This window comes from Arvicola amphibius, chromosome 9 (assembly GCF_903992535.2).
Source record: "Arvicola amphibius chromosome 9, mArvAmp1.2, whole genome shotgun sequence".
In the NCBI taxonomy this organism is placed as follows: Eukaryota; Metazoa; Chordata; class Mammalia; order Rodentia; family Cricetidae; genus Arvicola; species Arvicola amphibius.
In genome coordinates, this window is record NC_052055.2 from 94,288,068 (window position 1) to 94,303,137 (window position 15,070).

General features: G+C 46.9%; 1 protein-coding gene across 1 annotated transcript in view; it reads right to left on the minus strand.

Annotated features, from left to right (window-relative positions):
* The window catches only part of Chst10 (carbohydrate sulfotransferase 10), a 29,977-nt gene extending 15,867 nt beyond the window's left edge, over positions 1 to 14,110 (minus strand). Inside the window, exons 1-3 of the mRNA XM_038343280.1 lie at positions 13,994 to 14,110; positions 11,953 to 12,058; positions 814 to 945 (exon numbers count right to left, since the gene is read on the minus strand). Coding sequence (XP_038199208.1) covers positions 814 to 945; positions 11,953 to 11,974 — 154 coding nt within the window. The 5' untranslated portion in view covers positions 11,975 to 12,058; positions 13,994 to 14,110. The remainder of the gene's footprint in view (positions 1 to 813; positions 946 to 11,952; positions 12,059 to 13,993) is intronic.
* Positions 14,111 to 15,070: the final 960 nt, after the last annotated feature.

Genomic DNA, 15,070 nt, shown 5'->3' on the forward strand with positions numbered 1-15,070 from the left:
AGTAGTTTGACACAGTGATACAGGTTAGTTCAGGTCAGCACAGCCACCAGATGGAAGAGGTGAACTCTGCTGGTAGAGACGCACCTCTAATGAGCTGTGTGCTGCAGAAGGCGGCACACAACTGTGCTCAGCTCCCGGGAACGGCTTCTCTGGCCAATCTATAGCACTAATGAGCTGTCCCCACATGAACCATGGTCCCTCCTCTCCTGGGCTCCTCCACTTGGCCCAGAAAAAGTGGCACAGAACCGAAGTGCAATATCTCACAATTCCCTGCACATGGCAGCCCGCCTTTACTAACCAGACCCTCAGCTGGTACCGTCAGAGCAGGGAGTGCATCCGTGTTGTAAGAGGACATTGAAGTGTAGGTTAACTAATGGCAAGAACATGAAGCAGCTTGCCTGAGAGCAAACCTAGCCCTGTGCTATCTTCCTCCAACTAGTAAAGGGCGATGAGATCCTACAATGCAGCCTCACAACACACATTTAAACAACCCTCCTGCCAGGGTTTCTCAGGATGCAAAGCAGAGCCTGTGACATTCCTCGCTGCCAGGAGCTCAGAGGTGCGACAGGAAGGAAGCATCTCTATCCCAAAGGTGCTACAGTGACTCAGCCACCCAGAAAGAACCTCTTCAGGAGGGCCTCGGCATGGCCATCTTCCCACCCCTCCTCTCTCTGGTTTCTGTTATATGAAGACGTTGGAAGCCCACGTGTAGCCTTTGGTCAGGACTGCGGTCCTTTATGCTTGGTGACTGAGCACAGAGATGCAGGAGAACTCCATTTGCCATAAACCCATTCTGCCACGAAGCATACCTACCATCTGGGTCTTTAAAAGTCAATGTGATGAACTTGCTGGCCACCATGAACATGAAAATCACCCAAAAGCATGCAGCCAGCAGCAGCCACTGGTGGTGCATGTTGTCAAACGGGAGCCATTCAATGATCCTTCCTGGAAGACACAAGTGAGATGCCTTTGTCACTTGAAGCAAAAAAAGTCACACTGGTGATTTCAATTAACAGAACCAAAATCATTAAGAACACTTCTACTTTGCTACAGTGAGTATTCTGACTTGACATTTAATTTAACATTTCATATTTAATGAATATTACTGAAGGGTCCATCTTATAATTAAGTCAACTTTCAACACCCGGTGGAGGGGAACGACAATGAGCAACTATCATTCTGAAACCCAGGAGACTGTGCTACTGAGGATCTGCCTCCTGATTCCTGTCTCCCAGGTTAATGTCACAAGAAGCTCCTGGGAGGGCCCAGAAGGAGGACTGCCAAGGACCGGACCAGATCTTTGTTGGGCAATTCCTGGAGTATGGACACCATGCTGAGGCCATCACAAGACGCTGTGTTTAAAAACGCTGACTGGTGGACAAGATATATCCACAGCGTGAGACTCTTAAGAAAAAAAAAAAAATAAAAAACCAATCATCTGTCCTTCCATGACCTCAAGTCATTTGCCTTCAAGGACCTATGTAGAACTTGGGGGACGGTGCTCTTCATGTTATCACTGAGAGTGATGTAGGGCACATCTTTCGGTCCTCAGCCTATCACAGAAGTCGCTCTGTCGCAAGGATGCACAGGGAACCAGGAAAACACCATCAATCCTCAGCAGGAGGGACACACAAGTATGTTCCAGTCAAGTGGCACTTCTTGAAGCAGGATTAGACCATGCAAAGAGATCAAACTGGGCTGCTTTGCACCAGCTGACGGAGGTCAGCCATCAATATAGACAAGAGAAATGGTCTCCAGTCTGCTGCCGCTAACAGTGGGTGATTTCAGAAGTTGCTTCCTAGCCCTGCCTGGTCACAGCTCAGCCAAGACCCAGAAAATAATAACCCTCCTTATTCCCCAAATGCTGTATTCTGGAGCATCATGGGAACCGGGCATCTGAGACCCAATTCCTTCCACGGCACCCAGTGAGTGGATCTCTGACATCCCTGCCTGCATACGGTTTGCCACCTCCCACGCAGCATGTACCTTCCCAGGGTATCTTGTAGTACTCTCAGGGACACACATGTGCAGTCCAGTGTGTTTTCACTGGGGTCTCCAAGTATGGTTGCAAAATTATATGAAAATATAGGATCTCAGTTTAGTTTCAATTTCACATAAATACATTTATAGAATCTACTCAAGCAAAATCTCTATTTTTTTTTCTGTGCTTACATATTGGGTCTAGTGTTTCCTGTATGTCCCCGGGGAAGGTTGCCAGGGTAAATATGTAGAAATGTGATATACCTTGTTAAGTTTCTAGGAAACAACACATAAATTTTAGATATGTCTTAAATGTCACATGGGACACACCTGGAGTGAAAAACCATTTGCCGCTTCTGAAACTTAGATTTCACTGAGTGGTTGCGGTTTACCTGTTAGAAGACATGTCAAATCCCTCAAGTACCTGAGGTAGGCTGTCCCAAGTCTCCCAAAAGTTTCATTCTCTCATCCTTTCTCAATAGGGTGGCTCAGGGCAATGAGGATTTCTAATCTCAGTCTGTATCTGACTTCAGGCTGCCTCTCAGGCCAACTGCTCTAGGCCTCAACCTCCATAGTCCACCTCAGACATGAGGCCTTCATCCTCCCAGGGCCTACACAAGATGAGTCTATGCCAACAAAGAACTAGTACATACTGTAGGCTAGATCACCCCAAGGCTTTCCCTGAGGCCCAGAATTATGGAGACAGAAAGTAGCCCCGTCTCTAAACCAGGAACATGCTTGGCAGAGCCAGAAATGGCCTGGCGCCAGGGCCTTGGGGGAGCTATGGCTCTGGATTTTGAGAACCTTTTTTCACCCTAAGGGGCTATTGGTTATCAGTCCCCAGATTGCTGCATCCTTCTCTCTGACATCCTCGAGGTACCCTGTGTTCCCCTTTGTGCAACACTGATTAACTTCCTGCTGGCTTTGTCCCATGATGGCTTTTTGCTGACTCCGTTCCATTTTGCTCCCTAAAATAGTATATAAGATGCTGTACTTCTTAATAAGCTTGCTTGGCATAAGACACAGCCTTTACAGGAACCTTTGACCCCTGCTGTCTTTATCTTTCTCATCTCCTAGCCCTCCCACGTAGGACCCTGTCTGTCACTGAAGAATGACCTACTGGTTCAGGTCAAGCACCCACTTCCTACTATAGGCCCTAGTAAACCAGGTTGGCCAACTCCTTGTTACCTTTTCCAGATTCTTCTGTGTCCTACTGTGGTGGCCAGAAATGAATATAGCAGTGTAGTGTGTCCCAAGGAGTCGGGGAAGGAGGGTAGAGATGCCATTTCAGATGATTTCCTGCTTTTCCCTCCTACAGATAGGCAAGGGCTAGGCTGTGCTAGATCCTTCGGTCCCAAGTTCATTCAACTTGTCCTCAGGACAATGACACTTGGAGGAGGTGTGGCCAAGGGTTGAATACGAGTATCCTGCTGAGAAATCCTGCAGCAGAGAGGCCGGTGGGATAGCAGAGGAGTAAAGAGGCCAGGCTGAGTCTCGGGGAGCTGGGTCCAGTGCAGAACAAAGAGGCCCTTGTGCTGAATGGCCCACTCTCTCCTGAGCTATGTACGGTGAGTGAAGACACACAGATGAGGGCTGAACTGCACACCCCCCCGCCCCAGATTTGCTCACTCTGCACAGCAGGTGATAGGCGACCCCCGGGTACTGCCCACTCTGGTACCCGCTCTGTTCATTTCCCATGGACTGTCTGGGCATTCTGGTCCCTGAGCACCCCTGTGCCTGGCTTCGGGCTCTGAGGGGTTTTATATTAATGAATATAATTCTCAGTGGGAACTGGTCTTCTAAGAGGATCTGATTTGGTGTACTCACAGGACCCACCCACCTCTACAGGAAGCTGGAAGGGATAGATAAAGAGTTCTCTGAAACATGGAGCTTCACAGACACTGCAGGAAGCCTGGTGTTCCTGGGAGAAGTCAGGTTGGAAAGTCCAGTCATGCTTGCTCTGCAGCTGCCTTAAACCAGGGAATCCCAGGCGTTCTTGGCTGGGCTGGCACCAGGGCATGTCTATCCTCCTCGCTGGTGGCTGCAGACTTGCTGTCTGGGCCCCAAATTTCTCGTTTCTATGGATAAAACTACCACCTGCGCATGTGCCAAGGTGTTGAGATTCCCGCAGAAGAGTCTGCCTGGGTATCGCAACAGCCACACAGCTTATAGTAACACTTAGTGTGCTCTTTAGTTTCCAAAAGTTTAATAATTTTCAAGGCAATGATGTGTGTAAAATGTTCTCAGAGCTGATATTTAGACGGTCCCTTTCTTTCCCAGCCCAGCTACTGTGCAGGCGTTGGGGAGGGAGAGAAGTAATTACAAGGCTCCTACCTCCTTCCTACCACTTTCCAGTTCATTTCCTGAGCTTCTTAATATTCAAGGGTCTCCTGTGGGACACGAGGACCTAAAAAGTTCACGTGCAGAAACGCAAGCCTCTGTTCAAACTGGTCCTCTGAAAAAGAACAGGAGTGCCGAGTCTTTGCCAGTGTCTCAAGACTAGCCCAGGCTAGACGGCTGCTAACCCATGACCCCACATCCTGCTATGGACTCTTCACCACCGGTGTTCAAGGTGCTCCCCATACCAAGAGGAGAGGAAGGGCCAGCTTCCCTCATCACTGCCCCGTTGGTGTCCCAACATTGGTTTCTCTCAATGACTGCCCTGGGCTTTTGCTAAGCACTGCCTGCTGCCCCTCCAGGTATGTGAGCCTATGCCAACCGATTAACATGCCAAGAATCTGAACAGCGCCTCATGCACACAGACCCTAGGATGCCTATTTTTCCATCTTTCTAAAGCGGGGTGCCACCTTGAAGACTCAATGGAGTCCAGCCTCTACATGAGAGACGATATCAATTTATTAGCCAACATCTGATGCCAGGAAACGTCAAGAGCTCTTAGAACATCAGTGCTGCTGAACTCAGATTGTATTTTCTAAGTCAGCCTATGTGCAAGTTCTTGAATTACCACCTAACTTAAAAGGTGCTGCTGTGTTGAAGAGATGGCTCGGTGGTCAAGAGCTTTGGCTGTTCCTCCAGAAGACCCGAGTTTGGCTTCCAACACCCAAGTCTGACAGCTCACAACTGCCCGTACAACCCCAGCTCCTGGAGATCCTACCAAAGTCCTCTTCTGGCCTCTACAAAAACCTGCACTCCTATACTCATACGGGGACCCAAACATATATGTAAATCAAAATAAAGCCAATCTTTAAAAATGCTGATGAAAGAGTTAATGAATCATGCTGGAGTCCAAGAACTTTAAACTTAAAACACTATACTAAAAGGTAAGTCTATTGGATAGACATATATCGTCACTACGCAGGAAAGGGAGTTACAGGACTGGTGTCTGATCCTATTTGTTAATAAAAAATAATATGCACACACATGGTACTTGAGAATGTGACAATGTGCATGTGCACACCCATAATGCTCTGAGTAGTACTCCGAGAAGATGGAGAGATGGTCACTTTTACTTTAGACATATTTATATTTTAAACGTGATTCTTCTACTGCACATAGCCTTCTCACAATAAAATGAATAAATATCAAAGAATGCTACCAACACCCACGTACCCTGACGCTTTTAGCTGCTGCTTAATTTCTTTCTACTTGGCTACTGTTAGCCAGAGTTTCTTTACCATGTGCAGTTTGGGGAAAGGAGGTAAGGATTTTTCTAGCCAGGAAAAACTGATGAGTTAGCCAGTGTGCCAATGGGCACTGGAACACTGAGCAAATACATATTTTCCTTCCTTGGTTAATTCTTGTTTGCTTTAAAAAAATAAATAATTAAGCATGAACTGCAGAGAATAATATAGCAAACACCCTTTCCAAACACTCCACTGTGGCTTTGTTGAATGTGGGCTTTCTTTAAAGGAAGCAAGGTTGTAGGCACGGCTGGAGCACCTCCCTCCACTTGTCTGGACTGTTGTATTTTAATCATATCTGACAGATGAAGCTGCTACTTTTTCCCTATGACAGGATAGTCTGGGGCAGGGGTGTGGGCAGTTAAATCAGGCTTGCAAAGAAGACTGCATGGCCTGTGCTGCTCACCAGACAGGCACACCACAGCTGGTAAAACCAGGGAAGGGGAGACACAATATTTAAGCATTTAGCTTCCCTGCTCATGGCCTATAGTGAGAAAATATAGCGGTTAACACATGCATATGGGCAAAAGGTGTAAACCAAGGGAAGGCGGTTAAAGCATGAACCAGACCTTGGCTTCCAAGCTGCATACAATGTGAGTTGACCAGTGAAACTGTAGCCTGGTCCTCTCGTGAAACACTCATTCCTCTTGGCTCCTATGTTACTCCGCTCTATAACATCGGACCCTCAGAAGGGAGGAGGCTAGGAAGTTCCCAGGGAAAGAAAAATCACACTGATGTTAAATGTTCTGATTTAAAACTTCAAGGCAGGGCTGGAGAGATGGTTCAGCTGTTAAGAGCACTTGCTACTCCTTCAGAGGACCAGAGTTTAGTTCCCAACACCCATGTTGGACAGCTCCCAACCACCCATAACTCCAACTTCAAGGGATCCAACGCCATCTTCCTTCTTCTGTAGGCACCTCCACCTGCACATGCATGCACACAGAAACATGCGTACCCATGAACAATAAATCTTACAAAACAATAAACTTCAGTGATTGTGGGGAGCTAGATGACAGGTCTCCAGGCAAATGGTCTTGGCCGATCTTCAGCATGCTAAATATTCATTTACTTCCCAGCTCTCTGTGTGACCTGACATCCTTGTGACTATGTGATAAAACCAGTTAGAATGTATGAACAGATCTCTAGCTTCCACCAGCTAGAAGGCTAGGAATGCCACCAGATAATATCTGAGGCCTAGGCTGCCCTACATTGCTGTAGCCCACATACCCGATGTTAATGTGTTTGAAAACTGAGTGGTTTTCTTTGTTGTGTTATTATGAAACTTGATGAAATTGTTACTAGTTTGGTATTTGAATCCACGTTCCCAGGCCATGGTCATTCACATTCATCCCCAAAATAATTCCTTATTTCTTTTTGACAGTGGATTTATTTTCTTTATTTTTAGCATGGATATATACTCGTGTGTGTGTGTGTGTGTGTGTGTGTGTGTGCGTGTGTGTGTGTGCATGTTCTTTGATCCAGTAGAGTAGGTGTTAGAAATACAACGGTCTCACTTGTCCTTATACAGTCTCAAGTCTAATAAACCAATAGGAACCAGAAAAGTGGTACATGGGCTACTGGAGGGAGAAAACGCAAGAGGCCATGACCTGGGCAAATGGGGCAGGGAAAGCCCTAGCCTGAGGAGGTAGGAGGACGGTTCCATGCCAGGGAGCTTGCTGGTGAGTACCGAAGGAAAAGGAAGGCCCTTGTGGTTCAGGATACAGTCGAGGCAGAGCAAATGTGGCTCAGAAAATACCAGTCCCAACAGAGTTGTTTTTAATTTTTGATATAAATTTCAAGGATTTTAAATTTCGATGTAAATTTCAAAGATGCAAAGAGCCAATATCCACTCAACAATGGTCCCTTTCCATTTAGGAAGGAGCATCCTAAACAGCCCAAGCCAACCTGGCTAAGTACTTGGTCTACATCTCTATCCCTAGAACCCAGAGTGAAGGGCTGGGGAGGGAGCTCAGTCAAGGGCTCATTGCAGGAGGACCTGTGTCTGAACCCACATAGAAAAGCTAAGCATGGCACAGTTTCGCAAGCCCTGTGCTGGGGAGACGGGGACAGCAGGGTTCCTGAGCACACTGGTTAGCCATCCTAACCTAGTCAGTGGGCTCTCAGAAAAACAAGGTAGGAGCTGGAGAGATGGCTCATCACTTGATGCTCTTGTAGAGGAGTCAGGTTCGGTTCCCAGTAGGCACACACATCCAGGGGCTTACAACTGCCTACAACTGAGCTATACTCAAGTTCTAGGGGGCACCTTAGCCCTCTCCTAGTTGCCTCAGTCACTGAATACCCATGGTGTATATACAGACACACAGGCACAACACACACACACACACACACACACACACACACACACAAATAAAATAAAATCATGGTTCATGGTGCCTGAGAAATGACATGTAAAGTTCACCTCTGGCCTCAATATATATGTGCACACACACACACACGCACACACACACGCATGCTCCTCCTCCATACACCAGTGAGGGAGCTAGGAAGACCCACAGTATACAGTAATGGAGGGCTTTGATGACTCCTGGAGAGAGGCGTGTCTAGCTAGCCAACACGTGATTCCCTTGGTGATTACAGCAGCGTCTATCTAATGAGACCGGCTTCATGTTGAGGCCAGTCGTTGTTGGTCTTGACTGCACGTTAGAATCACTACAGAGATCTCGAGAATCAGCGATGCCCTGGGTCACACGCCTATGGAGGTGACACCAAAGCAGGTTTCCGAGCTCTGTACAACCCTCTCATAAGCACCTAGGAAAGGAAAGTGCTGGTCCAGCCACTCTCCACTCTACCCAGCCTCCTCAAACTTCAGTGTTCCCATCAGCCCTGTCCCCACTTCCCCTCTCCCTAGGATCTAGTCAAAATGCAGATTCTTGGCACATTCCAGAGTAATAGGTGCTCTCCTTCCCTTTAAAGAGGACTGGCTGCAAAATCTTATGGAGCCACAGCAGTCCGATGATACTCTGAATTACATGTGCTCTCGATAGACAGCTGGGAAAAATCTGATTAGAACCTAAGACCGTCTTCCATCAGCATCTCTGTTCCACTCTTCTCTGGCTCTCCCATCTATAGAGAACTCGACTCTGTAGAGCTAAGATTTCCTACCCACGGGAAAAGAAACCCCATGACAATGTGCCCTATTTTCTAAACAAAAAGCACCCCAGAGTCTCACTTCTCTGAGCCTCTGCACTGTGCCCCTAAATATAAATCTTCTCCATGGGGCTTGCCACCACGCCAGGGTGTTAAGGTCCAGGCTCACAATGTCCATCTGCAAGGGGGCTGGAAGCTGGCATGCAGTCCTTCCTCCAGGGTTCCATGAAAGGCCACCGCTTTCCGGTAACCAGGTGATAAATAGCCTTTAAAAAGCCTGACATTCTCCGTAATTAACTCCCCATTGTTCAAGGAGCCAATGCAACCCCACTATGCCACCTCCAGCTAATAGTGGGGGCAGAGCTGAGTGTACCCATACCTCTCCGGTCACAGTATGCTCCTGCACACAGAGCCTCAGCCCCCAGGAGCTGGCGTATCCGTCTTCAGCGCTTTCTTCTTTTCAGTCACTAAGTGGCACTTACACATGTCAAGATGCCAACATCTGATTCCAAGTCAGAGGGTGGGCTCTGAGAACCCACAGGCAGAACTGGAGACTAGATGGAGAAGCAAGGAAGGGGAAAAAATACAGCAAGACCCACAAGAACTCCAAGTCTCTCTTCTCTTTCTCTAAAGAGAGGCAGCATGCATATGAACATCTGCAATTACTAATGACAGTCACAGGGCAGATACTGTCTTTGGTGCAACCCTCCCCTCTCCTGCATTTGAAAAGAGGGATGCCTATAGATTCACTTTTCTCAGCTCTCCGTGCTTTTCCCCTGTTGAAGCACGAAGCCTCTCCTGCTCTGTGATCAAATCTAATCCCATCCTTCACTCAGCTTTTAATATGCTCACACTGGTTTAGGAAAAGGCTCCGAAAAAAGTCCCATGGCACACAAGCCCAATCAACTCTGTTTAAACAGGCTTTAGCCATTCAGTCACTCAGTAATAGTCGCCAAGTGCTGATCTGAGCCCCTGAGAACACAGCGACTCACATAATGTAGTAATGTAACCTGCTCCATTCCTGAATGCTAACAGAGAGACTGACTTGCTAGGTGAAAGATCTGTGCTTAGCAACAGAGCGAGATAAGAGCAGGGAGACTGGGGCCTCCAGGACAGAAGGTGGGTTTGGCAGAGCGCTTGCCTGCCACGCTGCTCAACACTGGAAATGACCACTTGCCACCCACCAGCATGGCGATGTCTTTCCAGTATCCCCAACTGCTAAGTGGCTATGGGCCACAGCCGGGGAACTGGAGCAGGTAGGTGCCTTACAGTAAATATGCTGGCTGCATCATTCAAGAGTGGGGCAAAGGGACAGACACATAAATGCGGGGAGGGGGAGCAAGCACTCCCTGGAGAGACTAGAACGAAGCATGTCATTCTCACTGCAGGACTCTTCAGGCAGCACGACATAGAAAGGCCAGATCCTGGGCTCCATTAGTCCTATAAGGTGGGAGGCGACAGTTCATCTCTTCAGCTGAGATGAGACTCTTGTTTCTAGAATGCTAACGGTTGATTTGTCTTTTTCTTTCTGCCACAGTCCACTAGTCCTGAATGTATATCCTCAAAGATTGAGGGGAAAATTTTGCAGTTAAATAAGATGTGTATTTTAAGAAGTTATGGATGACCCAGAATTTTTTTCTTTTTCTTTTTTTTTTTTTTTTGTTTTTCAGTTTAAAAGACATTAAGTTACTTTTCAGCAGACTATTGTTTGCCCACAAATACCAGCGCCTACCTCCAAACTTGAATATGTTTCTATCGCCCAATTGATTGGCTCCTTTCCACAAGCTGGTAGGACTCTGAGGACTTTTGGCGCATGCTGTCAGCGTTTTTCACTTAGCAGGGGCTGGCTTGCCATACACTGTAGGTCCTGCTCAATGTAGCCTCCCTGCTTAAGCATTTGCGTGACTTCCACATGGTGGAAGGAAAGAACTGATTTACCTCCACGTGCTGTATGCTCTCTCTGTCTCTCTCTCTGTCTCTGTCTCTCTCTCTCTCTGTCTCTGTCTCTCACTCTGTCTCTCTCCCCCCCCACACACTATATATACATATATATATATATCACACACTAGCGCACATACACTATATACTAGCACACACACTATACACACATATACACTTGTGTGTGAAAAATAAATATAAAAACATGCACAAATTATAAACACTAAAAAGAACACTCCACCCACCCTCCCAACAAGAACCCTGAACGTTTTTATACCAAGACTTTATAAATCAGCTCCTTATTTACAATGAGTTGAACAAAATACCTGGAAGAAAATGACTGAAATTGTATATTTGAATATATAATTTGATATAATAAAGATTATTTTTTTATTAAAACCAAAACTGGTGAAAAGGGGAATGGAGCAACTCAGGACGCGCTGAATAAGCCACAGTCTAGGGTCTGGAATTCTGAAAGCTCCAGGGAGGCCATTGTCCCTGGTGCAACATGAGCAAGAGGGGTTAGAGGAGGGCCTGAGGAGCAGAGCCGCTGAGGGCCCTCTGGGCTGAGGCGGAAGCTCTGGTCCTCAGCCTATCACACAGACCTCAGGCTTCAGAGATACAGTGTTCACTTCTGTAACACTTCCAGACCCGAAGGAAGCGTCCTTTGGTAATAACAAGGAGCGGTCACCCCTAGAAGGACACTGGGGAGAAGAGGACCAGAGCCCAAGGCTAGTACGATGTGGGTATCATCTGTCTGTCATACTTTTTGTTTCTGAATTGTAAGGTAGCAACAGATTTATTAAATTACAGCTTAATAAAGCACAGCTCAACGTATGAACCTGTTCTATGGAGTTATACTACAGATCATGGAGCCTTCAAATTCATAGCGTACGTTTCTCTGGATCCGAGTTCAGAAATTTTCTTTGTCTTCTCTGCGGCAGTCCTTCCAACCCTGCTTTAGAAGGTTGGGTTGCCCTTGTTGAGCAGGATGAAAACACATCCTAATTCTGTCCAGCGACAAATCCAACACCGGTCAACACAGAAGCCATGAGTGATGGAGTATCATGAACACCTGCACAGGACAGCTGTGGGGGATCCCCCCCAACCTGGGCACCAACTCAGTGCTAGCTGCAGAGTGTGTGTGTGTGCCCTTAGTATATTTAAGGAGACATTTCTAATTATGCATGCACATATTCATCATCAGATGCTTAAGTTCCCTAAAATCTCTACAAAAGCGAGACAGGAAGCCCTACGGATATTGAATAGCAATGATCTTAAATACCTGATGGGCTCACATTTTCCATCACGAACCATCTGGGGCCTGGGGTTGAAGGTGTCACATTCCCATGCTGTTCTTGCCCTGCTTGAGGTTCGTGGCTCCTCTTGTCCTGTGTAGGATGATTTAAAATAACAGTGAGAATTCAAGGCCACCCTTAGCTGCAGAGTTTGAAGCCAGACTGGGCTACATAAAACCCCATCTCAAAACAAAAAGACCAAAACTAAAACAAAGTAACAAAACCACCACTGAAAGTTAGGTGAATTTTCTTAATATAACTCAGTTTCTACTGGAAACAGTCACTTGGGAGTATTCAACTGTATTTTGTATAACAGGTCCCTCACAGAAAGCAGGTAGCATCTGAATTTTTTTAATAAACAAGAATATATTTAAAGTATGCCAAGAGAGCTAGCTATTTAAAAGCCACCCTGTGATTTAGTATGAAAAGTAAAATTATTAATGAAATATTTTTATCAAAAAACAATCCAATTCCATTGTCTAATTTGTTTAACACTGGATAAATAATTTTTATACAGCACCATCCATTATTCCAATGACAGACACAGTCTGGGCTCCAGATTCCTTCAGGCTTTAGTACCTGACAGATTCTAGACAAAAAGCATTTGATAAATGAATAACAGGTTAAAAGTCAACCTCCAGGGATTAGAGAGATCACAAATTTAAGAGGGTTGTTAGCAAAATAAGCAAAAAAAATTGCCTTTATTCTAAAAAAATTCTCAATGTTAAAATTAAAGGCATCTCATGTCACATATCTTGAACAATTTAGATGGTGTGAGGAGAAAACAGACTGGATTGCGAGACCATAAGGTCTCTCATAGTCCTCTCTCCCTGCTATAACCCTGGCTTTCTCATAGTTTTTTATTGTATAATCTCTTCAAGCTTTAAAAAAATGACCTGATTATTGCTGAAAATGGCCCAGAATATTTACAAATTCTTTCAGACTTCAGTTTTACAAGAACCCCTATTTTCGTTTTTGGGAAGTAGAGACTTTCTCAGGTATTTCCCTAAGATTCTGTTCTTTGGGGGTCAAGAACAAACATGCAAAGATGTTTCTTTTCATCCTGAAATTCCAATTCTGCTTCAAGATGTACTATGTCCTAATTATCCAGGGGACGCAAGGTAGAAAGCCATTTTCTCTTTGTGTCTCTTCTTTTTAACCCACTCACCTAAAAAAGATGAAGTCCTGGCTGGTGATCAGCAAGCCAGAACGAAGCTGAGCTCCCTCATTTTAACAATGCCTCAAGCCATTCCCCACCCTGACAATTCGAACAGACCAATGCAATGACCCAACTCCTTGTGGCCCAGAGCCTCTGTCTGGTGAGGACAAATTTTTTTAGATAATCCAGCTGCTCAGGTAATCAGAACCGGGCTGAGCTACTTTGTATTCACCGCCCAGCCCTTTCCTGCCTGGAGTAGACTTAGAAAAAAAGCACCAGCCTTTGGAAAACCTGTTTCATGTTTCCAGCCAGAAAGTGCAGAAATTGATGTCTAGACCTCCAACTTCTGTCAGGCCTCTTGGTGGAGAAAGTCTGAGGTAGAGCACGCAGGACCTGCCGGCAGCGTTCCTCCAATTCCAGCGGGTCCTTCCTCTGGCGCCACAGGAGTCGCGCTCAACCGTGCGCTCACTCGGAAAAGCTGCACAGGTTTTCCCTCCCGTCCTCTTTTACCTCCCGCACGCTCCAGGGACCCAAGACGGAAAATGTTCTTCTCTTTTCACCCCCACCCCCACCCCAATTTACAAATGCAAATCCCCAGCCCAGGATGGCAGAGGTAGATGATGGACGGTACAAGTATTACTGATTCCATTCATCACTGCATCCCGCACAAGGACGTCGCCTCGTTGCATAATTAAGTGATGAAAGCTCTGCCCAGAAAGCTCTCCATCCAGGGACGTCTTTAAGTCGCCCCAGCACACGTCGAGGTAGCTCGTCAGGAAAAACCGATTCCTTCACCCTCCGGTCCACCCGGGATGGGGGTGGGGGACTGCACCTCAGAGAGACCCGCCAACCCAGGGTTTCCAGCTCACCCTCCGTACAGCCGGTACCCGCGCGCTCCTTCCCGGCTGCTGGCGCTCCGCTCCGGCCTCGCGGGGCCTGTGGGCGTCCCCGGTGTCCCGGAGGCCAGCCCCGCCCCAAGCCTTCGCGCCGCTACTCGCGGCGCGCGGAGTGCAGGGATGTAGCCACGCCGGAAGGAGGAAGCCGGGTGCGCGCTGGCTCCGGGGCGCGAGGCCGCCGCCCACCGTAGCTCCGGAGTGCGGGCCTGGCCCTGCGCGACGCCGCTCGCCCGCGCGCGTCGCCGCCGCCGCCGTGCTTGCGCGCGCGTCCGCGTCGCAGGAAGCTTGGAGGAGGCAGGCGCAGCCATCATCTCAGGCCCCCAGGTTCCCATTGGTTCCCAGCTACCCTCCTGTGGAGAAATTGAACAGATGCACCTACAGCACCGTGCCAGAAAACACCTCTGGGAAGGAAAACAGAATCCAAAATTTAGAAAAAGGTAACTAAAAAGGCAAACAAACAAAACCCCACATAAATAAATCAATAATCTTGAATTTTTTTAAAACTTGGTAAATGGTCTGATCACAAGACCTTTGGTACAGCACAGGTCTGTATTCTTCCTTAGTTTTTAAATTATGCTTCTTTTCTTACTTTTTTTTTTTTTTTTTTTTTTTTTTTTTTTGGTTTTTTGAAACAGGGTTTCTCTGTGTAGCTTTGGAGCCTGTCCTGGAACTCTCTCTGTAGACCAGGCTGGCCTCGAACTCACAGAGATCCGCCTGCCTCTGCCTCCTGAGTGCTGGGATGAAAGACATGTGCTACCACCCGGCTTCTGCTTTGTTTTTTGTTTGTTTGTTTGTTTGTGGGGTTTTTTTTGTTTTTTTATAGAGTATACCTCACAATGTAGCACAGACTGACTGGAACTCTCTATGAAGCTCAGGTTGGCCTGAGCATGAGGCAATCCTGTCCCTGCCTCCGGAGTATAGGGCAGAGTAAGTATCGGGCACCATACCTTCCTCTTTCCATAATTTCTTTTAATTATGTCTTTTTATTAGTTTAGTTTTGTGACTATGTGCATGTCCGTGGGTGTGTGGGTGTGCACTTGAGTCCGGAAG